This window comes from Alosa sapidissima, chromosome 19 (assembly GCF_018492685.1).
Source record: "Alosa sapidissima isolate fAloSap1 chromosome 19, fAloSap1.pri, whole genome shotgun sequence".
Lineage (NCBI taxonomy): Eukaryota > Metazoa > Chordata > Actinopteri > Clupeiformes > Clupeidae > Alosa > Alosa sapidissima.
Window position 1 is genome coordinate 20,382,175 of NC_055975.1, and position 25,060 is coordinate 20,407,234.

Here is a 25,060-nt window from a genome sequence, read left to right on the forward strand (position 1 = left end):
TTTGAATAATTGATATAATAAGCATTGAATAGCAATGGCAGCCATCTTGAATTTTTGAGTGGCCAGTGCCTTTTTCCAAAACAGTGGCCCTTAGAGAGTATCTGTGCCAAATTTCATGCTTCTATACCAAAGTGAACGATTTTTTTACTAATCTGCTGCACTAAAGCTAATAACCAGATATACTCCAATTCTGTGTGGAAATATTTGTATATAGCCTATATTTTGGCAAGTACATTTTCCATGTGTGGAATAGACTTTCCAAAATTCCATGATATTCCAGAAATGTAATTACCTGTGGGAACCCTGTGAATAGGCTACAAATTGTCCCTGAAAATCATTGTGCTTGTGCAGAGATGAAATGACCCTGAGCTGTCAGAAAGGAGAAAAGTGCGATTGCAGTGACCTAGCCTATAGATTGGGATGTCGCCATATTTTGAGTTCCATAACCTGTCTTATTAGCTTTTCTTTATGTTTAACTATTAGCACATTGAATAGTAGACCGAAAACACATGTTAGACTATGCAACAAGCCATTCATCACCACGCCATTGTGAGACGATTGCAGTCCTTACCTGCAGGCTGCTGTGTGCTTTTCTGAAATAAGGGCACGTTTAACTTTTCGCCGACCCACGTAGCGAGTGCACGTTAATTGCAAACAAATCACGAGGATGAATAACCCAGGTAACAGGACACGGATGGATAGTGTGGTGTGCTGTCGAGGTTAGGCAGATAGGGTAACTGCAGGCATCAGAAGAATTGCAGATAGAAAAATGCTTCCTGATAGGAAAATTTTCATCCTTTACGTTTGAATGTATAGTACTGAGTAGGATGTCAATTTTCTACAAAAGACAGAACATTTCAGGAGTATCTGGCTGATGTTAAATACTTAGGTCTAGGCTATATCTGGAAATTGGCATAGGCCTAGACCCAGAAGTGCCCATGGGCAGACCCATAAATTACATATGGCTAGGCTATATGGTTATTTTAGCATAAATACCATTGTTGTAATTGACTTAAAACCACTGTTACCTTTGATACGATCTCTCTGTTTCCGCTGGTTATCATCAGGACCAGCTTGACAGCTAATATAGCCAAGTCTACCCAATATGACACCATTATTATCTTTTAAATTGAATTATTAAATTAGTTAAATCACATCACTGTCATTTCATGAAGGAAATTGAGATGTAGGCTACTCTTTATTCCCTGGTGGTAGATGGAGGAAAATGTGTTTATTCTCTCTCTGTCTCTCTCTCTCTCTCTCTGCTGAAGTGGCCTGGGATTCATTTTCAGGCATGGGTGGAAATGTTGACATCCTCAACACCAAGCTGCCATCACCACCACACAAAAACTATCAGTGGTCCTCTGTGCGGCAACAACGGCACCAGACCGCGATGATTGCTGTTTAACACTGAGGCTTTGCTACACTACCACAGATAAAGGAGCTGCAAGCCCATGTGGTCAGGAGGTCCATCCACCCTGTTTAGCAAAGAACAGGAAGTGTATGATTTACAGGCTGCGACTTTTGCCATTTTGCTATTTTTAGGTGGCTGCTTTTTCCATTACAGTAATTTATGGACTGCTAGATGTTGCTGCCGCTGTAAAGGCTGTGGGGCAGAGTGGAGCTGCAGCCCAAAGCACATTTTCACGTTCAAAAGTTCACGTTTACAGTAGATCACTGTAGCTGCAGAAGGCCTAAAATGTGTTTGGGTGTATTTGTGGTTTGCCTCGCTTGATGGGAGAGCTTTTTGCCACACATCCTCATTTGGATGGCCAAGTAATCGGAAAGATCAATGCAGGGAACCCAGGCTTAGTTACACAAAAGCTAAACAACTTGAGTACTTTTTTATTGCCAAGCAGAATTAGCTATGTAAACACATTCTGCTGCTACTTTTGTTAGCCGCAGGACAGCTACACCTGGACAACAATGACCACTTTGACCACTACTCCCTGCCTAAACTCCGTAGACATTCGTATTTTAAGCTCTGTTAAGCGTGGCAAAGGGGATCTGCGGTTGGCAGGCTGTAAACCTTTCATCGCGTGTGCACTTCAAGATGTTCCTGTGTAGTTCCTCTGATTGCTTGTGTTGACCGCGGTCCAGTGGAAACTCCAGGGCCCTGTCTCTTCTCAGGCTCAGTTAAGCTGCACAGTCCATTACAGTCAGGCTGGTCCGATTCGTCTGGGCTCCACTAGGCAGCTGGATGTCGTTGGGAGTGTGTCTGTCTGGTCAGGGTGTCTCTCTCGGGTCGAGTGCATTTGAAGGGGACCTTTGAGAGCAGGACCAGGGGGCGCCCAGGGGGTAATTTGTATTGTGAGGGGAACGCGTTACCCAACCATTAATACTCTTAATGGTGGCGGGACTGACAGTGAGGAGGTGCTGGGGAGCTGCCTGGCAGAGCTGCCCACAGCTGAGTGTGTGTGTGTGTGTGTGTGTGTGTGTGTATGTATGTGCACATGTGCTTGTGTGTTTGTGTGTGTGTATGTGTGTGTGTATGTATGTGCACATGTGCTTGTGTCTTTGTGTGTGTGTGTGTGTGTGTGTGCATGTATGTATGTATGTGCACATGTGCTTGTGTGTGTGTGTGTGTGTGTGTGTGTGTGTGTGTGTGTAAGTATGTATGTGCACATGTGCTTGTGTGTTTGTGTGTGTGTGTGTGTGTGTGTGTGTATGTATGTATGTATGTGCTTGTGTGTGTTTGTGTGTGTGTGTATGTATGTATGTATGTGCACATGTGCTTGTGTGTTTGTGTGTGTCTGTGTGTGTGTGTGTGTGTGTGTGCATGCTGCATTGGGGTATGTTCTCTAGTGGATGCATGCGTTTTGATTTTCTAAAGGTTATGTTCTCTGGTAGATGTCTCTCTTTCTCCTGTCTCTTTCTCTATCTCTCTCAGACTGTGTGTGTGTGTATGTGTGTGTGTTTGTGTGTGTGTAAGAGAGAGAGAGAGAGAGATAGAATCAGCTGTCCTGACATTAGTGGAATAGCCTCCGGGTCATGTATGTGTCTCATGTAGTTTTAAGAATTTGAATATTTGTTCTGTCCACATGGCCAAAGGACATGATCATCCACCAGAATGCACTGAGCTTGAACTTGCACAGGCACGCAACAAAACAAACCCTCCCAAAAAAGAAACAGTAAACAAAGCTTCTATTATCTCCTCGATTTTGAACACAGTGGTTGCTCTTACAAAATGAAAACCCCATTTGGGATTTCACTGGTTGTACATTTGCTTGTTTTTTATATTACATAAAACATACAGATGCGGGTTGATAATGAGAGAGCAAATTGTTAATCATAGAAACAACAGTGGGTGGACCAGCTTCTTTCTCTCCCAAGCCGCTTAGCTGGGAAACCCATTTCCATTTTCTTGTTGTTACTACTGGGATATTGTGCCATTGTGCCTCCCACGCTCCATGCCAGGCTGGATTTGGTGTTTTTGGAAAGAGTGGTCATGTGACAAATGTATGCCAGGCTGTGGCCTCATTCTCACACATGCTGAAATCGACCTGTAGTGTCAGACGAGGGTCAGATCTTCTTAGAAGCTTTCTCCATTCTCAATCTCTCTGTCTTTCTCTCCCTGGTGTTACATTGTTCAAATGCATTACGATAAACTGTCTGGAAAAAAAACAGAATTCATATTTGTAAATACATTGGAAATAGAGCAACATAAATGAGGGTAATGTCATAGCAGGATATATAGCTATTTACTACTTGGTCTAAGGCTTCATTTTTCATGCAAACAGCCCAGCCACTGCCTTCAGGCAACGTCTCTCGAGAAAAAAAACACACTCACTAGCATCTCAAAGAACAAATAAGGGGTGTCAAAACTTCTGACAAGCTAATTCCACCAGCGATCCCAAGTAGGCTAATGCTTCCTGACTTCTCTGCACCCTCTTTGTTGAAAAAGCCAGTCAAGTGTGGAGCCCGCTAATTTAAACAAGAACACACAAAACGCAGCGACCACCAAGGTGAACTTGATGCTAGCCCGAGGGCCCAATGGACTGAGTTCCAACCATGGTATCTGTGAGAAAGTTATTAATTAATCGTGAGGCTATAGCAAGGACTTCTGTGAATATAAATCACCATGTCCCTCCTCCATCGCCTGGATATGGAGGGGAGAAATGGTTAAAGGGTACATTTATGCTCAATTAAAAGGGCCAAGGAGGAAGAGGAAGCACATGCAGGAAACGAGCAGGAGGGCCAACAACGTGTCATCTCTAATAGCTTTTTACCAAGCTCGTTAAATATTGATAAAGCTTATGAATATGGATGCGATATCTCATCCAATGCTAAATGTGATATTTATCTTCTGTCTGTCTGTCTCTCTCTCCCTCTCCCTATTTTCTGACTCTAAAAATGTTGATGAAAGACTGAGGGAATGCAGGAGGAGCTTGTGCTGTGGGCAAGCCAAACACGCATTCATAATTCACCCAGTGCAGATGTGAGGCTTTCACTTGGTCTGAAAGCATTGCCCTTCCCTTCCTTTTATCATTTTCAATATAAAGTATGAATGGTGTGTGTGTGTGTGTGTGTGTGTGTTTCTGTCTGTCTGAGGATGCTTGCACACTGCTTTTTCTGAGGCAAAATCAATAGACTTTTTTTTATGAGATGCTGCCTACATCTGAAATGAAAAGTGTATAACTGAGAGAGAGAGAGAGTGTGTGTGTGTGTGTGTGTGTTTGTGTTTATTGTTTGAAAAGCTGTCGGTACTGTCCCCTGACAATGCTGAGTAGAGCAGGGCTGAGCCCTAATTATCAGCCTCATGGAGAGAGCCACCCTGAGTGGTCTTTCACTATGCTTGTCTGTCCTTGAACTGCCTATGAATTGACTTCAGCACTGCAAAATATTCCATCCATCTGCGAGACTCTTTATTGCAGACAACAGAAATAATCAAATCCCGTCCTTTTCAGAAAGTACAAAGAAAAGACTGAAAGGCATGCTTCAGCACACTTCCGAATCTACTGTTGAGTCTCCAAAAAATATTGGTGGAAGTGATTTAAAGCGACAGTATGATGGTAAAATATGCACCTCTGGACAGTTGAGATAGCTTGGATCTCTTAGCAGTGGCCTCTTAGCAGAAATCAGCCTTTGACTCCTGTTAACACCAAAGGGCAGAAGTTAGTCGCGCTGATGGATGGATCTTGGCACGCCACTTGCGAAAAAGGAAAAGTTGTTTCTATCCCACTTGTTGCACAATACAATGGCCTCTGTGTGTGTGTGTGTGTGTGTGTGTGTGTGTGTGTGTGCGTGTGTGTGTGTGTGTGTGTGTGTGTGATCTTGCAATGGATCATTTTCTTGTCACCAAACACTGTGTGCTGTACAGCTGTATTAAACATGACAGCACAAAAATGAAAGTCCCATCACATGCAGCACTGCAGGCTCGCCCAACTGTGACACCCACTCCCACATCAAAGCACACAGGCGGCCCTTTAATTCATGTTTGCCGGCTCACTGATGTGTGTGGCTTCATCGTGTTGTGGCACTGCAGCAATAGCCTGCCCCGTTTCCACAGAGAAAACGAACTGACACAAAAAGGGACGATAAGTATCCGTTACGTTCTCGGGTTTGTTCCATGTGTTTTTTTTTTTCTCTCTCTCTCTCTTTCTGGTGCAAGCTGTTTATATTGACTTTCATCCTCAAACGGCTCCGGCTCTAACCAGAAACCAGTGCGGCTCCATGTTTGTCCACGTCTTCATTCTTGAGGAGCTCCTCTTCGCATGGCTCGACGTGATTCATTCTCCCTCCAGAGACACACATTTAAAAGCTGACGTGTTATTTTGGCCAAGGCTGGGCAGCCCAATCAAGCAGAATCGATTCTCAGTAGAAGTAGGGGCTTTTTTTGTCAAAGACTGTTGAATTACATCATTCAGTGGTTTCAATCATCAGTCTTACCGTTAGACTGAAGTGCATCTTTTTTGCTGCTTTCAGTGTGATGCTGGTCTCAGGTCAGTTGCCAGCACTCTGCCCTCACCAGTTTGGGTCCCTGTCCTAATATAGGCAACTAATTCCCCACCTCTGATGTCTCCTAAACTAAAGAGAGCCTCTGATGGCATGATTGGAGAATCCCATGCTAGACCACAGGACAGGGACTGTGTCAAAGCCTACCATGGTTGAGGAGGCGATGACAACATTCACAGTAGAGCTACAGTCTTGCTGAAAAGCATTCTTATGGATTTTCCATGCTCAAAACTGAGAACAAAGTGGTTCTGGACAGAACAAGCTGTGTCCTCAAACTCATACCCAAGAGAGCACACACACTTCAATTGGCGGCACATTTTTGTTTATCACATAAATCAAGGTTCTGTAGGTGACAAACATGTATATAACCACCAAAAGAAAGAAACCATCCCAGTGGAGAAGACAGGAACCTATCATCTCTGTGAGGCACAACTCATTCCTATGTCATGCCATGTGAATGCAACAGCGCCGTCCGCCACAACAAAACACCTCTCCACTCGTTTGGAAAAGCTCTTTTTAAACAGGGAACATGGCATGCTGTGAGGTCAGACCATGATGTTTCCACATCAGATAAATCTGGGACCAGGTATGACATAATACATGGTGGAGGAGGGGCTCGGTAATCATAAGAGCCTCACCAGTAAATAAGCCCTCCCGAGGCAGCTTGCACAATCTGTCCGAACAGTAGGCCACTGAGGGCCGGCTCCCTTTGCCTTTGATGCGTTTAGATGTATTAATTTATTCTCTGTGTCTCGGCCAGGACTGCATAACATTTGCCTTGTTCTTGTTAAATGGGTCTTGCAAAATGCACAGTTATTCCAGTGACGGATCGGATTAGGGGAGAAGTTCAGTACGCCGGTCTGCTGTATGTATGCAGAAAGCCGATGTGAGAATGGGTTAAGGCGATTGTGTCATACGGTCATGGGGGAATTAATGGGGTCTACTGGAGCCACTCCTACTAGCCCATGTCAAGACAGAGGTTTTGAGAGTTTTTTTTGTTTTGTTAAAGCCAATCCAATTTCAGTTTTTGTCCAAACAAACTCCTCTGTGTTTGTTTGTTGTTGTTTTTGTTGGTGGTGGTGTCTTTCCCTGCTGCTACATTCAGATTCAGCCTCCATGTAATGTGTTCCCTTTGCTCTGTTAGCTGAGTTGTTAGTGATCAGCCATGTCTCGCCTGATGCGAATGAAACGCAACACTTCCTCCTCTCGCTGCACCGTGTCATGAGGTCCATCCAATTTTGTCTGCAAGATGTGATTAGACTGGATCAAAAGGGGGGCACCTTGGTTTGATCCAATTACAATGTTTGTTTTAACATCGGGTCACTTCCTGTCTCCCAAAAGTCTCGTGGCCTCGCCCTGGAGGCACAGGCGAATCAGAGTTCTCACTGAGTTATTGGCGCTGTCACTGACTCTGGCCTGTGGCACCAAAGCTAATCTCCTTCCACCATTTTCTTCCTTCACTCACTCACTCACTCACTCTATTTTTCTTATTGTTTCCCTCCTCCTTTCCTCACTTTCATCTCTCTTCCTCTCTCTATCTCTGCCTTCTTTCTCTTTCGTTCCCTCTCTGTCTCCCTTACTCTCTTTCATTCTCTTTTCCTTTCTTTGTTTCCTTCCTTTTCTCTCTCTCTCTCTTCCCCTCTCAACCTCTGTCTCGGGGGCTGCTTGCCTGCCTGCTTGTCCACAACTCTGCCCAATCAGAGGTGAGGTCCCCCCCCCATGTTTGTGGAGGGTCACTGACGGTATCACAAACATCTGTTCCTCATAGAACCAGTCCAAGGATCCCATTTCCCAAATCCCTGTCATGTTTAGAGAGAGAGAGATTAGCTTTGTGTTGACCTAATAATGCTTCCCAATTTTCCCCAACCCCCCCATTCTTCTTTTTTTTAGCCTTCTTTCACGCTCCTTCCCCTAGCAGGAAATCAAATGCAAGCTGCAAGGTAAACTCTTCTGAGCTGGAGGATAGATGGTGAACGAGGTGTGGAGGTGAGGATGGGGGGGGGGGGGGGGGGGGATCAGAAGGCGGCGTGTGTTTAATTAACACTGCCAAGTCTGCCAAGTCGTTTTGCTGCCACAAATGAGTCCATCCATCAGCCATGCAAATGCAACAAATTAATCACCCTGCTGAAGGATGTTTTCTAATTCGCTTTTTATTCATCAGGGTGTGTCTGTCTGCTTCCAATATGGAAGGGGAGAAACAAAGTGATTGGATTTCATAAGTTGCTTTAGTGTACTCAGGTATGAGCAGATGGGGAAAAAACTCATTACCATACATATGACATGTGGTTTTCAATATATGAAATGTGGTCTGGGTCACTCTCTCCTGTCAATAACACAAATCTGCCTCTTTTTGTCTGCTATGCAGAATTCAAACCACGATCTGTCCTGCTGGAAGAACTGGTTTTCTTATGGCATGAAACACACACAATTTCATACAGTTAGAAAACTGATGTCTACAGAATGAGACCTGTGATATGTAAACTGATAACTTCAGTCTATATTGAATTTGTCAAACGGTCCAGCTTTTGTGAAATTGACACTTCAATGTAAGCCTTTCAATCTGTGTATGAATCTGGCAGACAATGCCTATAATGGTAATGATATACAGTGCATTGTGAGAATCCATTGAAGCAGAGTCTTTAATAATAATGCACATCATGATGATAAATCATTAGTCCCAAGGCTCTCCAAAGGAACAGAGGACAATATGGTGGCTCTTTCGTGAGTGTTACAATGACTTGGCTAGTCCACTGAAGCTTCTCTAACGATAGTTCATTTAACTAATATCCCTCCAAATCTTCGCTGGTTTGACTATTTGTGTGGTTTTGACTATTTTTGGTGCTACTTTGGCTACTATTGTTAAATTCCTTTTGAAGCATAATTACAGTGAGAGAAAGCACATTATTTCAAACCCTCTCCATGCTGTTTTTGTGCAAGCTGTATTCCCAAATCATTTGATCGATTTTCCAGAAGGGAATGATTTGTCTCAAACACATGCAATGCCTGGTCTGAGTTTTTGCAGCTGGATTGGTCTAATAAATTGGTTAAAATATGTAGCAATGAGTTTCTGACTTTGCCTGAGCTCGTAGCTAAAGGACAGCTGTGTGCTCCTGAACTTGGTCCAAGTACCATTTTAAAACCATAGCCTACAATGTGTCAATGTCCACATCTAATTTCTAAAAAAGTACATTGGTTTTAAATCTCACAAATTACAAATTCTTTGTAACATGACTCTTCACCAGATATCTCCTTTAATCCCATAACAAACACACTGGCCACCAATATTTATTTATGCGTCTGTTTATCTTAATTCTATTGATTTATATCATTTGTTAATCCCATTGACTGTCACTGTTAGATTAAATGAGTGGCCATTTGCCATATCTTTATCAGTTTGGATTTGTGACAAGAGGGGTGTTGACAAAAGGGAGTCCCGTTTCAATGCAGTTCTTTTTTGGGCCAGACGAGGGCGCTACCTTCCCCACTATATTCCTGAAAGCTTGCATTTAACATTAGGCACACCCATTGATCTACATGCTGCTTGCTTCTTCGCTAACAATAAATGGTTATTATATATGATATATATTTATATTTACATACAAATGTCTGTTGGTTAGGCCTAAAGATATATGTGACCATTTTGAAATAGGCCCATAAATGTCAATGCCCACCAAAGACATAATCTGTAGGTTAAGTGAAGCTTAATGTCAGATTTTTGTCGAGTAAAAAAATGGATAAGAGGCCAAATTCATTTTCACCTTTTCATTTTTACTGTGTGCGTGTGTGCGTGTGTGTGTGTGTGTGTGTGTGTGTGTGGTGTTAGGAAGAGAGAGAGAGAGAGAGAGACAGACAGAGACAGAGAGAGAGACGGACACTAGGACCCTGAAAGTCGTCCACTGGTGAGTTTCCAGCAGGAGGTTGACTTAGCGCAGCGCTTCAGTCTCAACCAGACGCTACTAACCTCTGAAGGAGCGGGGCCAATGCTGTTTCTCTGGGGCACAAATATTAAATCATTTTTGTTTGTCTTATTCTGTACAAACTAAGTGTTTGTGCTATATGTATTTTTTTAGTGCGGCTTTATGTAACCGGAAGGATTGTTTTTTGACTTGAAGTGGACATTTGACCATGATAGTCTGTAAAGTTATGGATAAAGACCATCGGAGAGGATACAGTTTAACATTGTGAAGAACGCACAGTCGCAATTGGGACTCAGATTGCTTTGCTTATTCAGTATTCATTTTGCTTTTTGTAATATTTACTTGGTTGCATGGTTTCCAAAAAGTTCCAACCCAATGATATAGGCACAAAATTCTGATGCTTTCGGATACAATGAAGCAAACGGTTGCTTTGGCAGAGATGCTGGGCGCTAAGGACTGCACTCTGTCGCGGGACAGAAAGGAATTTGATCTACGGTCCAGGGAACGGATGGAAGGAGAGATGGATCGCGTGCGAACCCGGGAGAGACTGGAAGCGACTATTGCGGGAATAGGAGAACTGGAGTACTTAAGACAGCGTCAGGAATTGTTGGTCCGTAGTGTTTTAAGTTACACGGACAGTGCTTCTGCAACGAGTGAGGATAAAGTCTGTCACGTGCCGGAGGAGAATTATTTGAACAATGAAGAAAAACTTTTGGAGGAAAATATCTTATTGCTGAGAAAACAGCTGGTACGTAGGATGTGCACAAAGTGCAGTTCATTTTCTGTCTTATTCGGTTTGTTGAGAATGTTGCACAGATATCCAGTTGTCTTATAAAGAAAAAAGTTCGACTGACTCGCTAGGCCTATAGAGGTCCTCTAGATGGTCAAAGTTTCTGTCAAGAAATGCATTACAATGACTGTCACTTGTAATGCACTGAGGCAACACAGACAACGGATCTATAAAACAGCCCTGCATTGTAATGTAAACCCATGAGATCATCGCCTTTTGTGCTCAGTGTAGCCTACCTCGTGTAGCCTATCTATTAATAAATTAATCGCCTTGAGTGAAATGCACTGTGTGGAATTGTAGCCTGGGACTTATGTAGGCTACAATAGGTTTTACCATACCTTTACCAACAATTTCAGGCAAAGTCAGTTATCCTGGTGTAGGCAAATACAGGACGAGACAAGGCACAGCCTGGAGGACTTCTAAAACAATCATGAGTATTGCAGGATAAAGATTAGAGGGTATACGACGGCTATTTAAATCAAACTTCCTGAAGCGCCTCGGAAATTCCTTCTGTACTAATGCCGTCTACAAGGGGGTCTGGCCGCTTGAATGAGATTTGTTGATGAGTTACAATGAACGCGGCGACTGAAATTAACTTTTACAAGCAGATCCCCTACCCCCTGCTGATGTTAAAGGATGCCGCCGGTAATAGCCTGGTTGTTTGAGATTAAAATTAGCCAAATCAGTCAAAACACACCTGGCGTTAATTTGGGAAAATGTCACAAAATCAACTATTGTCCCTGGCAAATAGTTTAGGAAAAAATCTATCCCCTTATAAGATTTGACTTCAAGTGGTTTACACACTGCATTGGTTGGAATGGTTTATATTGTTCTTGCAAGGAATCTCCCTTCCAACCACACAAGATTTTCTGTCTTTAAACCACACATTTGTACCTAAACAGGGCTATGCTTAAATAACAAATGCTCATCCAGTATTTCGAGGTCCCATATGGGCCTGGTTGTGAAGAATCCCTGTAAATTTGAGAGTCTAGAGTTCCTCTCACAAGTAACTAGTTGATTCTCTCAGCTCCCCCCCCCTCTCTCTCTCACACACACACACACACACACACACACACATTCTCCACCAGTCTGAGCAAGGCCCAGTTATGTTCCTCTGGACATCATACCAGAAAGCCCTCACAGAACTCTAAAATAGAGCCCCCTCCATCCCTCTCAATCTGTAGGCCCTGGTCGATCAGTGGGGATCTGGGGTTAATTTGATGCCATTTCAAAATAACCATCGGCCCTCTTCTGCAAATGGTACTCTGTGTAAAAATGGTCTCTGAAGCCCAGGCATTGCTGGGAGGCCAGAGGCACATTAATCACCTCTCAGCCTCCTGTCAGGCGCACGTTTTTTCTTTCTTTCTTTTTTTTTTCTTTTATGGGGGGTGGGGGGGGGCGGGGGGGGCGGGGGGGCTGCCAGTCTGCAGCAAGTAAGCAGGGGAAGGGAAGGAAAGCCGAGGCTCGATATAGCCCAGGAATCTGCGTTGTATTACTGTTCCTGTCAGCAAATGGCCAACCGTAATGCCCAAGTGGATCATTCAGATAACTGGGCATTTTGAAGCGGAGCGTTCAGTCCAAGGCTGCCACTGCTTGCATTTTTGCCCGTCTGATGCGTGGGCCACACTTTAATTTGGAATGCACCACATGAACTGGGTGTTGTCAGATGCGTACCATTCCACATAACATGCGTGTCTTGGGGGGGGGGGGGGGGGGTCTTTTCTGCTTCTACCAGGCGAGACTTCTAATTCAGTCCATTACTCTAATCTAGTGCTGTGGCTTATAAGCACGGCCTGTCCATTAGGATTGCGAAAGGCCCCTTGTTAAATTGATTTGGCCAACAACTCCAGCAGAGACTAATTACCTTAAACAAGTTTCCAATTATAGTTAATTAATGGGGGCACTGTATGCACTGTTAGACTAGTATAAATATGATGTCACTGTTTGTCCTCCTTGTGTTATTGTGACGAGTACCTGTGTTTGTTGGTTTGTTGTTTGGGGATTGCTGTATGCATTGCGTTTGTCTCTAACAGTCTCTGATTTCCATCCTTGCAGAACTGCTTGAGAAGGAGAGACGCTGGTCTGATCACGCAGCTGCAGGAGCTGGACAGACAAATCAGTGACCTGCGCCTGGACACCAAGCCGTCACACGACCACGTGGAAACCGACAGCCGGCCCAGCTCAGGTTGGTGCCTTGCCTTGCGTTCTTCCCCTTTGACCCTGGTTTTTCTCTGCAATCGATCGATTTCCTGCATGTCTAGTCCAGGATTAGTCAGTCTGGAACTCTCCATGGAGGATCTCTTTATTTTTTCCAAAAGTAAACTAGCATGGGATTAGTGCAGTGATACTTGCAGTGGGAAGACCAGGCCATACCTAGATTATTAACAGTGTGGAGTCAGAGGAAAATAAACCACAATGAGTCTCCATTGTGCCTGTCCAAGACACAATGCATAGCCCCTTTGTTCAGTAAAGATGCGGTAGCATTTGCAGTGCCTAGTTCAGCCTGAAAACATCAGATCTATGGTCTTTGGTAATGCCATTCTGGGATTTTCTGCATTGACCAACAAAACACTGTTACACATCTGCACATTGACTTTGACACCTCTGATTGCTCTCAGGACTTCCACCCCCTAGCGTTTTATGGACAGTTTACCAAATGTGGTACAGTTTTCCACAAATAACACAGATGACATGTAAAACAGGCTCATATAGTCCAAAACAACAGCCGCGCCACAATGATAAAATGCTTAAGTATGTGCACACGGTATATCCGCTAGTCATTATCTCAGTTGGAGCCTGCTTACCCACTCTGTTGGAGAACTAATTTGGTAATTTGAACAGCCTGGGCTCTGTGCAAGAGATATGGCTGCTCTCCCCTAGTGACTTGTATACATTCCAAATACAAGAGGTCACTCTGCAAGGGTAATATACCTCATCTGACTACATTCTTTGTTGTAGTGTAGAAGGCTTTTATAAAACAGGGGTGGGATGGTATTTCTCATTCGTTTCAAACATCTGGGCTGGGTGTTTTTCTTTTTTTTTTCACTCAATTTAAATTGTCTTTAAAAACAAATCACATGTTGGTGGAGGTCTACGCAGACAGTGTGCTAATCGGAAGAAGAAGATATGCGTCATCCGGAAGCCATTATCTCTCTTTTCCCCGGAAGGATTTTGGGAAATTGTACCACGCTGTCTGCTGGGATGTTAGAGTGCTAAGTTACTCCACAAATGATGGAACTCGTATCCCGTGATCCCACCCCATCCACCTCCAGTGCAGGCTCCTCTAAAAGTGCTCCCATTTTTTTTTTTCGCTAGCTGCATTCTTTTAATAGCTCTGCCTGTCACGTTGTAAATTGTTGGGGGACGACAGCTCACCCCCTTCCCTCCAATGGCAGGGTGCAAACTCATTGTGCTAAAAAATCTTCCTCCCTGTCTTTCCCCTTCCTCTTACCCCACACCCACACCCCACCCCATCTCACCCCACCCTTGGCACCCCCCCACCCCCACCTCACCCCCAATCCATCCCCCACCAGGCTTTTACGAGCTGAGTGACGGAGCGTCAGGATCCCTCTCCAACTCCTCCAACTCGGTCTTCAGCGAGTGTTTGTCCAGCTGCCATTCCGGCACCTGCTTCTGCAGTCCTCTCGACACATCGCTGTGTGCCTCTGAGGGACGGCCCAAATCTGCAGGTGAGAGAGCAAGACCCCCCCCCCCCCCCCAACACCATCCCCTAGCCCTCAACACTCACACACACACATACACACACACACACACACACACACACACACACACACACACACACACACACACACACACACACATGGCTCCACAGCTTTGCTGAGACCAGGGTGGGTTATGGGGGAATGGGCAGGAATTTGGGGGAGCTGAGGGTGGGTGTGGGGGCAATGGGACGTTTCCTTAGTGGCTCAAATGGAGACTCTTGTGAGAAATAGAGTAGAGAATAGTCTAGAATGAATAGAGACCCATTTTGCCTGTCTAGTTCTGTAAATGTTGATCACTCTCTATCTCTATGTTTCTTTTCTGTTCGTGTCTTGGAGAGAGACCAGACCACTGAAAACACACACACACACACACACACACACACACAAACTTATGTGAATGAGCAAATTCACTGACACGGTTCATCTCCCACCTGGTGGTAAACTGCAGTCTCGTCAGTACCGGGTGTCTGTTTGTTCTGTGTTGTTGCTTTTGGCGGAACCCTATTTTGACAACAGACACATTTGGGGCCGCAAGACAAACAGCGAAGTGAATAGATTATGGGAAGTGGCCCAAACTTTGGCCACAGGAGCGGTTTCACAGTCTTGCAGATGACTCTCTCAGCCACACCTATGATAAGATAACAAAAGGCTCATTAGCACAAGAAACAACAGCAGGCCTCACACGCTGACTGTACCTAGAGGCTGGAGAGCCTCACGTAAATACCAATCATTGCTAATGAGCTTCCCAGTTAATCACGTAACGATCTCTGTGTTTGTTTGCCAAAACTTAACGTGCAGGAAGGACGTAAAGGAGTAAATGTCATTCTGACTGTGTCATTGTTTTTACTTATGGCCTGCTCTGGCTGTTTTTTTAGTGTTGTCATTAGTAACAGATGTGATATTGTTTGATGTGACTGAAGACAGTTCCAAGCTATTGGCTCATTCCTTAATGTGTTCTTTTCATTGGTTCTCTCCTCAGATGAGGGTGGCTGTACAGAGTGTGAGGGCCAATGCGAGGACCAACATTCCGGAACAGTCCGCAGGTCCCTCTCTGCTCCATACTCCCCGTCCCTGGATGATGGCCAGGGCAAGTACCACTGCGATCTGATCGCGAAGAACGGCAACGATGTCTACCGGTACCCTAGTCCCCTTCACGCTGTCGCCGTGCAGAGCCCCATCTATTTCCAGTCGCTGACCAACCAGCTTAAGGACGAGGTGGGCCTAACGAAAGCATGTGACGTGTTGGGGGAGGGGGGGCAGAAACCAGAGCAGCCCCTGGTGCCCCAGAGTACCTCCTGGCCTGCCCCAAACGTCCCCTCCAACAAAAAACTGGACAGCTACATCTTCGGGCTACTGCAGAGGAGGGCCCAGCCAATGAGGCCTAACAAGCCTCGGACGAGCATCAACACAGACCCTTCCAAGAGCATCCTGCGGCAGGCCAGCCTCTGCGTTCGGCAGGCTACTGGCCAGGCCCCCGGGTGGACCCCCGAGGTCAAGCCGAACTGGCAGGCATGCTTACCGAGCGGGAGTGTGGCTAGCACTGATGCTAATGCTAATGTAGCATCTCCTCAGAGACAGTGGTCAGTAGAGGCCAAGGGCGAGCTCTCGGAAAACAATATGGCGTCTGTGACGTCCCAAATGCCCGTGTCCCAGCCTCAGAATGGATATATAATCACCCAGGACATTAACAGCAACAGTTTGTTGAAAAAGAAAGCCCCCGCATCTGGAAAGGGTCAACCATTACTGCCTAGCTTGTCAAAAGACAGTGAGGACATTGGCAGTCCTAGTGCGGTCTTGTCCCCTAAACACGCAATGCATCTTTACTCTCCTGCAATAGAGGACAGAAAATCCGCAGCACAGGCTGTCAAAACGACTACCCCAAAGAAAACTCCCAAATCATCTTCCCTGGTTTCCGCTGCTGTTGCGGTGTCTTTGAGAGATGATAGGTCAACGCTGGAGAGAGTGAGTCTGGGATCGTCCTCTCAGAGCCAGGATGAGGGGAGCCAGATGGTCAGCGCTGAGTATATCCCTGCTCAGAAACAGGCTGTGAAGCTTCGCAAAGGGGGCGGCAAGAACGTCAAGATCGTCAAAGTCAAGAGCGCCGCCACGTCCACATCCAAGTCTCGCCCCCACGCCGAGCCGACGTCAGACGCTGCGGCTCCGACAGCTGCGCAGGGTGCGCCCAGGGAGCGGCATCGAAGTGGATCCAAGAAGCCTCGTCATGTCGAGGACCCCCACCATGTCCACACCCACCGATCTTCGAGGAAAGCCGGCTCCTCTTCCTCCAGGGCCAAGAGGATCCCGGCCTCCATTCCCGAGGGTCGGATCCTGGACAAGCACGTGGTGTCCACGCACCGGTCCGTCTCGTCCCGGCACCACACCGGTCACCATGGCGGTCACCACCACGGGCACCACGGGCACCACCGCGAGGCCGTCGTGGTGGCGAAGCCCAAACACAAGCGCAACGACTACCGCCGCCTGCGCGCCATCGCCGAGGTGCCGTACGACGAGGCGTTCCGGCGGGCACACCGGCGGCAGAAGCGCGAGCTGCTCAGCCAGATGGCCAACACCATGTACCTGCCGTCCAACGCGCCCTTCACCAGCCCCTACGCCTACGTGGGCAGCGACTCGGAGTACTCGGCCGAGTGCGCCTCGCTCTTCCACTCCACCATCCTGGACACGAGCGAGGACGAACGCAGCAACTACACCACCAACTGCTTCGGCGACAGCGAGTCCAGCAACAGCGAGGCCGAGTACGTGGACGAAAGCACCAGCAGCAGCGACTCGGAGGAGAGCGGAGGGGCCAACTGGCCGCAGTTTTCCCAGGGGGCCTCGGGGGCCGTGCACCCACAGGAGATGACCGCCGCGCAGGCCAAGGCCTTCGTCAAGATCAAGGCCTCACACAACCTGAAGAAGAGGATCCTGCGGTTCCGCTCGGGTTCTCTGAAGCTCATGACCACCGTTTGAGCGGAACTGGGGGGTGGGGGGGGGGACTATACGGACAGAGAACTTTGAGGAGGGGGTGGGGCAGAGGGGGCGGGGGAGGAGGAGGAGGAGGTGGGGAGCGCGTTGTTCACAGCGATGCAGCCAATCAAATTGGTCTTTGTCTTCGTCTTGACCCAATCAAGTGCCTAGGCGCGTTCAGACGCACTCCTCAGTCGTGTCCTTAGTCCTTTTGAAAAGGGGAGTAAAGTGGGATTATACTTCCTTTTCCCCTACAGACTCACTCTCCCTGCACTTTGTTGACCATTTTGACAATTGGAAAAAGCATCTGAGTTGCCCTATTATTTTATGTAGCCATTTTGTTTTGTATTTATTCTGGACTTGCTGTAGCACATTGACATGGCAGAGAAAAAAAAAACTGTAAATGCACACAATGGACGTTTACTTAAAAAGAGAGAAAAGAATATATTTAAAACTTAATATATTTGTTTTGTCATACATCAATTGGAGCAGGAGGTATGATTTCATGAACAACTGAAGCAGTTTGTCAACAGTGAAAAATAAGAAACCATGTGATGAAACTAAGTCGGATCTTTTAAAGCGAGTTCACCTGCTGATGATAATATAGGGCTTTTGTTATATGCACATACTGTACAATATGCATGGGCAACAGCTTTACCCCTTTATGTTGTTGATGTGGATTAGCTGTACATTGCAATGATTGTAAATACAATGTGTATGTATGTATGTATGTATGTATGTATGTATGTATGTTTGTATGTATGTCAATTCTCGTGTCTTAATCTTTTTATGCTTCATTAAATATCTGCTTTAAAACCATTTCAAATGTTGGTTGTTACTCTAGTTAATGGGTGCTGTCATTTTAGTTCAATAGGCAGATTGCATTGACATTCAGGACTTTCAGAGGACAATAGAATGTGCCATTGTGTCACCTCTGTGGTGAGTGTAAGAGATGGGGGTTCAGTCGGAGTTTACATAGTTTCACAAGTAAAGTGAGTCAAGTTATTTGATGAGAGGGGGAATTCTGAAGACTATTTTCCTCCGTAAACACATCTGTGGTCCCTCCGTTCCCAGAACTTCACATGACCACTTAAGTAATTGTAGTTCACATTTTAAACCACAATAATTTGGAAAAGTTGATTTTTATCTGACTTTTTAAGTGCATCATGTGGACCAGTTCATGAATCATTATGAAGCTTGCAGATTTATGTTTACTGTTTTTTTTCGTTAACTGTCTTCTTGTGTATTTGGTGATTCACCCTGGCTAGACCAGATACACGTCTCTTACTGGCTTTAAAGGTTTGCTTGGTAACAAAGAACAGATGAGTCCACATTTCCCAAGAACTTGAGAAGCTCCCCCGCAGAACTTTGGGAGATGTCTTCCTGTTTGAAGTCAAGACACTGAGACAGCTCACTTCTCAAACACACATGTTAGACTGTCACCGAACTGCTTAAAGACCCTTCTAGAAGAAGGGTATCAGGATCACACAGAGGCTTACACACACAAAGAGAGAGAGACAGACCTTCACACGTACACACGCTCAGACACTCAGGAGGAGCTTCAAACTGTCGCTCACACTCAAACGGTCTCCAAAATGTTTTCGCACCCAAACGCTAAAGAGCCGCGGCCACGTGCCTTAGTGTTTGCGCCACACTCTTTTAGTGGACAGGCCTCTTCTCTCTCTCTCTCTCTCTCTCTCTCTCTCTCTCAGCCACAGGCACCCTCTCCTCACAGCCCCACTTTGTGTCAATACCCCAGTCAACAGCTGTGCTTCTCCCCCGTCCTGCCAGGCCTGGCGCCTGCCCCCACTAGGGCAGTTGGAGGAGGATGACATCTTCTCCACCAAGACGAGAAATTTCACTGTGAGGAATGGCACATAGAGGGCTAGCGAAAGAGAGAGAAGAGAGAGAGAGAGAGAGAGAGAGAGAGAGAGAGAGAGAGAGAGAGAGAGAGACGAGGGCATGGAAAGTCCGACAGTGACATTTAGAAAACCATTAACCTCAAGTTAATAACGCTGTCACATGGGGATTCTCGGAATCTAATTTGTCCAACAAAGAGCACCAATTGCTGGAGACAAAAGAAAGGCATGACACATTGTGAGTCGGCAAACCTCAAAGGCGAAACCAAGGTCAGCGGGGCGTGTTCTAAACACAGCCAGGATAAATGTTTTAACTCGGAGGACATGGTGACTCTCTAAATATTTATATACAGTCTATCTATATCTATAGATAGACTGTGCACTATGCGTAGAGGCGACGTTCGGATCAGCGCCATCTCTCCATAATATTCTGACCTTTTTCACTGGCCCAAGTCCATCATGATGACTTTTAACTTTGAAGCGTTCTTTCCGTCCCCTTGTCAGCATCAAAAAAACGACATCCCCGGGGTTGGAGTTGGGCCATGCCGGAAAACACAACAGACTAGCTACTGTGTGACAACTGGATGAACTTCCAGCCACAATAAGAAAATGTGGTTGAAGGGACTTGATAGTATTGGTGTCAGACAAATGCCCTCAAGGGTCTGATATTTGTCATAACAGTGAGAAATGGAACTTGTGAAATTTGACAGAAAGATATAGCTTAGTAAGTTTAGTGACCTTTATATGGCACAGACTGTGAAAACGCACCCACAACGTTGTCTTGGAATGTGACAGTAAGTTAGGGGATATGTTCAAGAAATTGAAATAATCCAACTTTGTTCCTCGAAGGCGTGAATAGAGTGACACTGGCTTTTGCACAGAATCTTAATACTATTTGACGTTAAAAGTCAGAATAACCCTTAACTCAGCTGAAGGGAAGATGAGAGGGAATCTAAAATGTTGGCAGACGTTGCTGAGTAATTATTCAAACGCTGGGTTTGCCACGAGCAATTCAATATGCGCGCGCACACACACACACACACACACACACACACACACACACACACACACACACACACACACACACGTTCATGTGATGACATGTGAAACAGTAGTGTTTGGGTGAAGCGTATGCTATGCCACCCGGCAGCGACCATGAGCACGAGCACTAAACATTGTGCAATTATGCGTACCACACTACGTAGCACAGTATGTTCCTTACAGGCAGTTCACTCCGGGTTCAGCCGTCAACAAAGTGTCAAATCAAAGCAGGATCCATTTTTGTGGCTACGACCATAATTGCTCCTCAGTTTACTCACTTGAGAACTTATTCATCTGACAAAAACAATAATAGCAATAAAATTGGATTACGCAATCATACTAATGGAGGAAAAAAGGGAAAGAAAAACGAGGATTATTTACACAAAAACATCTGTTTTGCGTAGCCATTCTGACACACTGAGGCTGTATATTTCCTCCCGGACATGACAACTGACAATGTTTACAGAGCCCTGCAGCAATTGTTTAGCTCTATTTTTTTTTTTTTTTTTATATACCAGTGGCGACAATTTATTGTGCTGTCCGACGTGTCTGACTTTCCGATCTCAAGTGTATAGCGCAGCAGAGACCAGTCACATTCCCTTGAGTTGGCACAGCCAACAATACAGTCCTATACTGGCTAGCGTTAGCCACGGAGCCTCATACCTCATTGTGCTGAGGGGACTTGAGTGATGGAGCAGGGGTGGGAGATTTGGCTCACACTTGTGCCAATGTGTGTGTGTGTGTGTGTGTGTGTGTGTGTGTGTGTGTGTGTGTGTGTGTGTGTTTGTGTGTGTGTGTGTGTGTGTGTGAGTGTGTGAGGGGGTTGGAGGCCTCAAGGGGTGGTAGCTGTGGAACTCAAGGTCAGCGCTGCTCTCGTTAAAAAGTGTCCGGGAGACGGGCCAGAGACATGAGGCCATCTCCGGCATCCCCAGCTTAGCCATGGTCCCGACGGTCCACTTCAGAACGCTCCACCGGGGCCTATGAGTCCCCTCCTGCATCATTCCTTAAAGGCAACGCCACAGGGAAGACACACACACACACACACACACACACACACAGACACACACACACACACACAGACACACACACACACACACACACACACACACACACACACACACACACACACAAAGGGACCTGGTCCACAGGTCAAACTGAGGCCAAGATGGCGAAAACCCCACCAGTTGGGTGATCCAGCCGATGACCTCCCTCTGCCCTCAGCCACCCAACACCCACCCGTCCGTCTACTCCTGTCCCCAGGGCGAGCTGCTCTCTTCTGGGGGTGAGTATCCAGCAGAGCCCCCTAACTCACCCACCTGCAGAGGGGCTGAGATAGCCATCACTGGGACCTGTGGCATTGAGCTCCGTCTCTCACACACAGATAGAGAGACACACAGACCCTCAGATACACAGAAACTTCACCCATATGGAAAATGGGGAGCCATCCCTTCCCCAGCCTAATGAATTGTGAGTTGTTCTTTAACTCCATTGTTTCAGTATTGATTGGTAGAGTGTATGTCCTTTGTATGTTCTCTGTCTCTCTTCCTTACTTCTCCATTGTGTGTGTGTGTGTGTGTGTGTGTGTGTGTGTGTGTGTGTGTGTGTGTGTGTGTGTGTGTGTGTGTGTGTGTGTGTGTGTGTGTGTGTGTGTGTGTGTGTGTGTGCGTGGACAGGGGGGAGGGAGTGTAGAGATTCGGCCTCGAGAACGCTCCCAAAATCCACAGGGATGGTGGGACTCAGGCATGCTAGGACAGCCAACTGGTTGTGTTGTAGCAGTATTGGCAGATTTAAGGCTGCCTACCTGACCCCTCACTGCAGGGAGGTACACCAAGCCAGAGTGACGAGTTCCCTCAGCTGTCTGTCTCTCTCCCTCTCTCTTTCTGTCTCTCTCTCTCTCTCATTTTTCTTTTTTAGCCTAGAGAGAGTGACACTCAGGCAACCCCACATGCTACATCATAATCTCAAGTTGTCAGTGCTCCAAACAAAATATCAATACATGCTCAAAAGTAAATTGGCTTGTCAAGTTGAAAAAAAAAAAACATTTGGCATCAGAAGTTCTTTTAGATATTTTAAAAAATAAGTTGTAATGGAAATGAATCTGTTCTTTCTTCTGCGCAAACTTACATAGTCTTCTATGGCCTCTGACCGTAATTTACTTTGGTGATAATAAATCCTGACTGGCCATAATGAAAACATGCGTTTTCCCCTCCCTATTTGCTTTTACAATGAGGAGCCCTCTTAATGACAGTGTAGAGTGCTTTACAGCGATGACCTGGCCGTAAAAATAAAAGCCACAGGTTAGACGTGTCCTCGGCTGACTTTGGGGGAAGAAGATTATAGTGCTCCTTAAGAACAACGCTTGGCAGAGAGGATGGCAGACCAGTTCAGTTGCTGCTGCTTGCCAATAGAAGAAAGTCTGTGTCAGATATTTTCCAGAGGATTTATGATTTTATTCCTGGAGAATCAGATGTTTTCCACTCCAGTTCCCCACCTCCACCCCACCCCCCCCCCCCCCCCCCCCCTCGCTCCACCTCCTCCCCGGCCTCGCCCCACCTCTCTCTGTCCCAAAGCCGTATTGGGCAGAGGAAGAAGAATGGTGTCCCGTCCAGCTGTTGTCGTGTCTCTTGCATGTCCAACGGCTTCGCTGCTGAACTCGTGACTCCGGAGGCGCTGAGGGGCTGGACGAATCACAAATCATTGCAGGCCACAAGTGAGGTGAACGCCAAGTGGAGCTGGGGAGGATGTGGGGGAGGGTGATAACACCAGTGCTGTGCTGGTGCATCTGCTTGTGTATGTGTGTGTGTGTGTGTGTGTGTGTGTGTGTGTGTGTGTGTGTGTGTGTGTGTGTGTGTGGATGAGTGATGACAGACAAATAAAAGAGGATGTTCTAGCTAACGGTCACACTACCATCCTATAAAACACACACACACACACACACACACACACACACACACACACACACACACATAGCCCCCTCTCAACCTTGGCTATTGTTTGGCTGCTCCTTGAGAAGAAATCCCAGGCAGCGTCCCTCGTCCATCTTCAGATAAGTCTCAATGAGACTCTTGACATGTGGAGAGATCTTCCCAGGCCTAATGATACTGTGATTACCACTGTGTGTGTGTCAGCAAGAGAGCAGTGTGAGAAAGGGTGGGTTTGTGTGTGTGTGTGTGTGTGTGTGTGTGTGTGTGTGTGTGTGTGTGTGTGTGTGTGTGTGTGTGTGTGTCTGTGTGTGTGTGCATGTGTGTATGTCTGTGTGTGTTAATGTATCTCAGGGAGAAGATTGTATGTGTGAGCTTGTGTGAAAGAAAGAAATCACTTTTGTGTGATCCGATTGTGTGTTCCTACCAGAGTGATTCTGAGGCTAACAGCTACATAATTGACATTTTCACATCCCTCTTCTCTCTCTCTCTCTGCCTCTCTCTCTCTCTCTCTGGAGGCAACTCCACGCATGCCTGTCTGATCACCCCACTCGAACGTGGCTCTGATTTGTCTGGGTTGGGATCTCCATCCTCTCTCTGTCATCTGCCCGCAGCCACACACACAGCCGCTCCGCTCCCCCCCCAGCGGGAGAAGCCGACTCAGCCGACTCAGCCATCAGCGCTAATTACGGCCTCTTGTTTGCTCCTCATCAGCTGGAGTGCAATGCTGCGCTTGTCTGGTCTGCTATCAGCAGGAAGGATGATAGGAAATCAGAGACAAGAGGGAAGAGATGTGTGAAGAGTGATGAAGACTGAACAATGTAATGCGTGTGTGTGTATCTGTGTGTGTGTGTGTGTGTGTGTGTGTGTGTGTGTGTGTGTGTGTGTGTGTGTGTGTGTGTGTGGTGTGTGTGTGGGGGGAGTGGAGAGAAGGTGAGGTATGAAAATAAGAGAGAAATGTGGAGAAGAGAAGATGGAGGAGGAGAGGAGGTGAGAGGGAAAGAGAGGAGTAGTGGAATGGCTAGGGGACGAGAGGGTGTGGAGGCGATTGCCATTGCCATGTTTGGTAGGGACATGCCCTGGGGACAGTCTCTTTCACCCCCCAACAACCCCCCAACAACCCCCCCCCCCCCCACACACACACACACACACACAACCCACACACACAACCACCACCACCACACACACCCCAGCCTCCCCTGTCTCCCTGCAGCAGTCTGTTGTGATGCCCCCATTGATCTTCAAACAAGTCCCAAGAAGCCATAAACTTAATGGGAGGAAATGAAGGGAAAGATGCAGAGAGTTTTGTAAATCAAAACAAGAGCGGGAGAGAAAGAGAACGAGAGAGTGCAACAAGGCAGGCCAAGCCCTGACAAGTACCGTCTGTTTCCCGCTTTTTTTACGACCTTATTAGATTCTCTCGCTTATGGGGGGAGACCGATGTAAACACCAAGTGAGGATGATCTGGCAGACCACATACTGCGCTGTGACAAAGGCGGAGAGCGGCTAGCGCATGTTTATTTCATTTGTCCTCCCTCCAGAGACTCACATGGACAGAGAGAGAGAGATAGCCGTCGCTGTAACACGCACCGCACGCTGAGAACAGCCTGGGATGGCCACGGCGCTAGGGCGTCATTACTCCGTTTCCTGAGGCTAACTGTCCTTATCATCTCTCTGGGAGATCAATACAAGGACCCATAATTCCCTACTCCTCTGCCCTTATCTGGCATCTCTAGAGCCCAGCAGCAGCGGCTGGGCCAGCAGCAGGAAGCAGGCGGCATTGTGCTCCAGACAGGCTATAACTCTGGGAAAATGGATCTGTGTGCGCCGCGCTCCGCTCTGCTCCGCCATATTTAAATTAGCACCCTGGCTGACCTCTGCGAGAATGCGG

At 46.5% G+C, this 25,060-nt stretch overlaps 1 protein-coding gene and 1 long non-coding RNA gene across 2 annotated transcripts; one reads left to right on the top strand and one right to left on the bottom strand.

Moving 5' to 3' along the window:
- Positions 1-87: 87 nt before the first annotated feature.
- On the bottom strand, positions 88-24,838 carry LOC121693562. The gene is made up of 3 exons (XR_006025534.1): positions 24,828-24,838; positions 18,431-18,437; positions 88-166 (listed from the first exon to the last, which is right to left on the bottom strand). It is a non-coding gene; the product is annotated as an uncharacterized LOC121693562 (long non-coding RNA).
- dact1 (dishevelled-binding antagonist of beta-catenin 1) lies at positions 9,922-17,358 on the top strand. The gene is made up of 4 exons (XM_042073093.1): positions 9,922-10,620; positions 12,718-12,847; positions 14,196-14,351; positions 15,364-17,358. Exons 1-4 carry the CDS (start codon positions 10,270-10,272, stop codon positions 17,349-17,351), a joined length of 2,625 nt encoding a protein of 874 aa, XP_041929027.1. The 5' UTR covers positions 9,922-10,269; the 3' UTR covers positions 17,352-17,358.
- Positions 24,839-25,060: the final 222 nt, after the last annotated feature.